General features: G+C 45.4%; 1 protein-coding gene across 1 annotated transcript; it reads left to right on the top strand.

Moving 5' to 3' along the window:
• Positions 1-1,273: 1,273 nt before the first annotated feature.
• On the top strand, positions 1,274-2,267 carry LOC114689421 (olfactory receptor 2A12-like). The gene is given in 2 exon segments (XM_028863714.1): positions 1,274-1,294; positions 1,296-2,267. Coding segments are annotated over 2 exon segments (993 nt in total).
• Positions 2,268-2,568: the final 301 nt, after the last annotated feature.

Here is a 2,568-nt window from a genome sequence, read left to right as displayed (position 1 = left end):
TTTGAAAAACCAATGCAGGAGTCACATGAAGAACTTGTTGGGGAAGACAAATGCCCAGCACTGAGAAAGGGAAGTGGACACAAAGTCCTGCCCCTAAACAAGAACTTATTTCCAATTGATCCCGATCAGGAAAGGGAAACACAGTTTCCTTCAATAAAGTGTCACTGCCCATATCAGGTACACTCTATGGCTGGCCACATGCTCGGGAGCAGTTGGCCAACAGGAGACTTTCTCCATGGATTTGGTTTTGTTTTGATTGTCTTTCTTTTAGTTTATGTTTTCAATTTCTGTTGTTTGTTTTGTTTTGTCTTGAAAGAGGGAGTGGGAGGAAAGAATATGAACTTGGGTGGAGAAAATTGAAAAAAGCTATATACAGTACACCTGGAGTTGATTGTGTGCAGAGGGAGGGAGGTAGGAGTAAAAAAGGAAGAAATGCCTTCCTGCTCCCGTACCCACACGGTCTTTCAGCCTTCCCTGGGAAGACTCCAGTGTCTCCAGTGCACTGCACACATGAACTTCTGTCATTACTCATGGAACTGTATGTGTGAGGTCCTGTGTCTGAATGACATGTGTTCTATCTTCGTCATCTACTGTTTACTCTCTTTTGCATGTGTCTCTGGTGTGTGTGTGTGTGTGTGTGTGTGTGTGTGTGTGTGTGTGTGTGTGTGTATCTGGTGAGAGAATGACATAGGGTTCTTCCTTAATTGCCTTCACCTTATTCCTTGAGGCAGAGTCTCTCAGTTGAACCCAGTGCTCATCATTTCATCTTGTGTAGCTAGCCCACCTGTTCTGAGGATCCCCTGTCTCTGCCTTCCCAGAAGTGGAATGAGACTTTGAGACTGCATAGGACATGTCATATATTACATGGTGTTTCCAAGAGTTATAGGAGATGCTTTAGATATTCATCATAAACCTGAGACAGGAGTGTCATCAGTCTCATTTGATAGATGAAGACACTGAGGCATTGGGATTTCAGTAACGTGAGAAGTGTGCACAGAAACTGAACAGTGTGCTCGAACCCAGACCCCAGCCTTTCTTTTTTAATTAAAAAGTATTATTTTTTTATTTTATGTGTATGGGTTTTTGCCTACGCACATGTTTGTGCACCATGTCTATCTCTTGCCTGTGGAGATGAGAGGAAAGGGTCAGATCCCCTGGAACTGGAGGCACAGGCAGCTCTGAACTAGCTGGTTCCCTGGAACAGCAGTCAGTGCTTCTAACTTTGGAACAATCTCACCAGCCTGTATCTTTCCTTTCTGCCTTTATAGATGACATGTGTCAGATGATACATAGATGAACGTGATTCTCTTACAGGTCCCACCATGTGGATGATTACAGAGCAGAACCAAAGCTGGGTTTCTGAGTTTATCCTGCTTGGCTTCTCCAGTGACCCCACGACCAACAGCATCCTCTTCATTGTGTTCCTTCTCATCTACCTGAGCTCAGTCCTGGGCAATGGGCTCATCATCATGCTGATCTGCCTGGACACACAGCTGCACACTCCCATGTACTTCTTCCTCTGTATACTTGCCCTGTTGGATATGTGCTATGTCACCACCACCGTGCCCCAGATGTTGGTGCATCTTGTTGCTCACTCTCAGACCATCTCCTTTGCTGGATGCTGGATGCAGATGTTTGTGTTTGGTTCTCTGGCTGCTACTGAATGCACCTTCTTTGTTGTCATGGCTTATGACAGATATGTGGCCATTTGCTACCCACTGCGTTATACTGTCATCCTCAACTGGGGACTGTGCATTCGGTTGGCAGCCGGGTCTTGTGTCTGTGGTTTTCTCTCTGCTTTGTTACATACTTTCTTCACCATGAGTCTGCCATATTGTGGGCCCAACAAGGTCAACCACTACTTCTGTGAAGGTCCTTCAGTGCGTAGCCTGGCTTGTACAGATACCCACATCATTGAGATGGTAGATCTGGTCTTGAGTGTTTTTGTGGTTGTTACTCCCATTTCCCTCATTGTAGCCTCCTACATTCATATTGCCAAGGCTATTCTCAAGATCAAGTCCACCCAGAGCCGCTGTAAGGCTTTCTCTACCTGTGCCTCCCACCTGACTGTGGTCACATTCTTCTATGGTCCAGCGACTTACATCTACATGAGGCCCAACTCCAGCTACTCCCCTGAGCGAGACAAGCAGGTCTCACTCTTTTACAATGCCTTCACAGCCTTGCTCAACCCCGTGGTCTACAGTCTGAGAAACAAAGACATCAAGAGGGCATTTCTCAAGGTGACTGGGCATGGTAGGGTGAACTAACGATCTAGGAGAAGCTGGAGTGGAATATTCATTTTTTGAGAAAGCGACAGTGTCTCTATTTATGTAATTGGTCTGTGCATTTGAACCAACACAGTCCTTCATGATTGGGACAAATCACTGTGAAACCAAGGTGTCTGTCTTGATTTACAGGCTACTTTATGGTACAATTCCAAACACCTCAGCAGTCTTACTGTATCATAGCTGAAAAGATTCATCTGATACTCATGTTTGTTGCTTTAGGTTGGGAGTGAACTTCTGTCCTCTCACATCTACCCTGAAGGAGGAACCTTATAGCCAACAC

The sequence above is a fragment of the Peromyscus leucopus genome, chromosome 2 (genome assembly GCF_004664715.2).
Source record: "Peromyscus leucopus breed LL Stock chromosome 2, UCI_PerLeu_2.1, whole genome shotgun sequence".
Taxonomy (NCBI): domain Eukaryota; kingdom Metazoa; phylum Chordata; class Mammalia; order Rodentia; family Cricetidae; genus Peromyscus; species Peromyscus leucopus.
The sequence above is the reverse complement of the archived record's forward strand: the minus strand, read 5'-3'. Positions and strand labels throughout refer to the sequence as shown.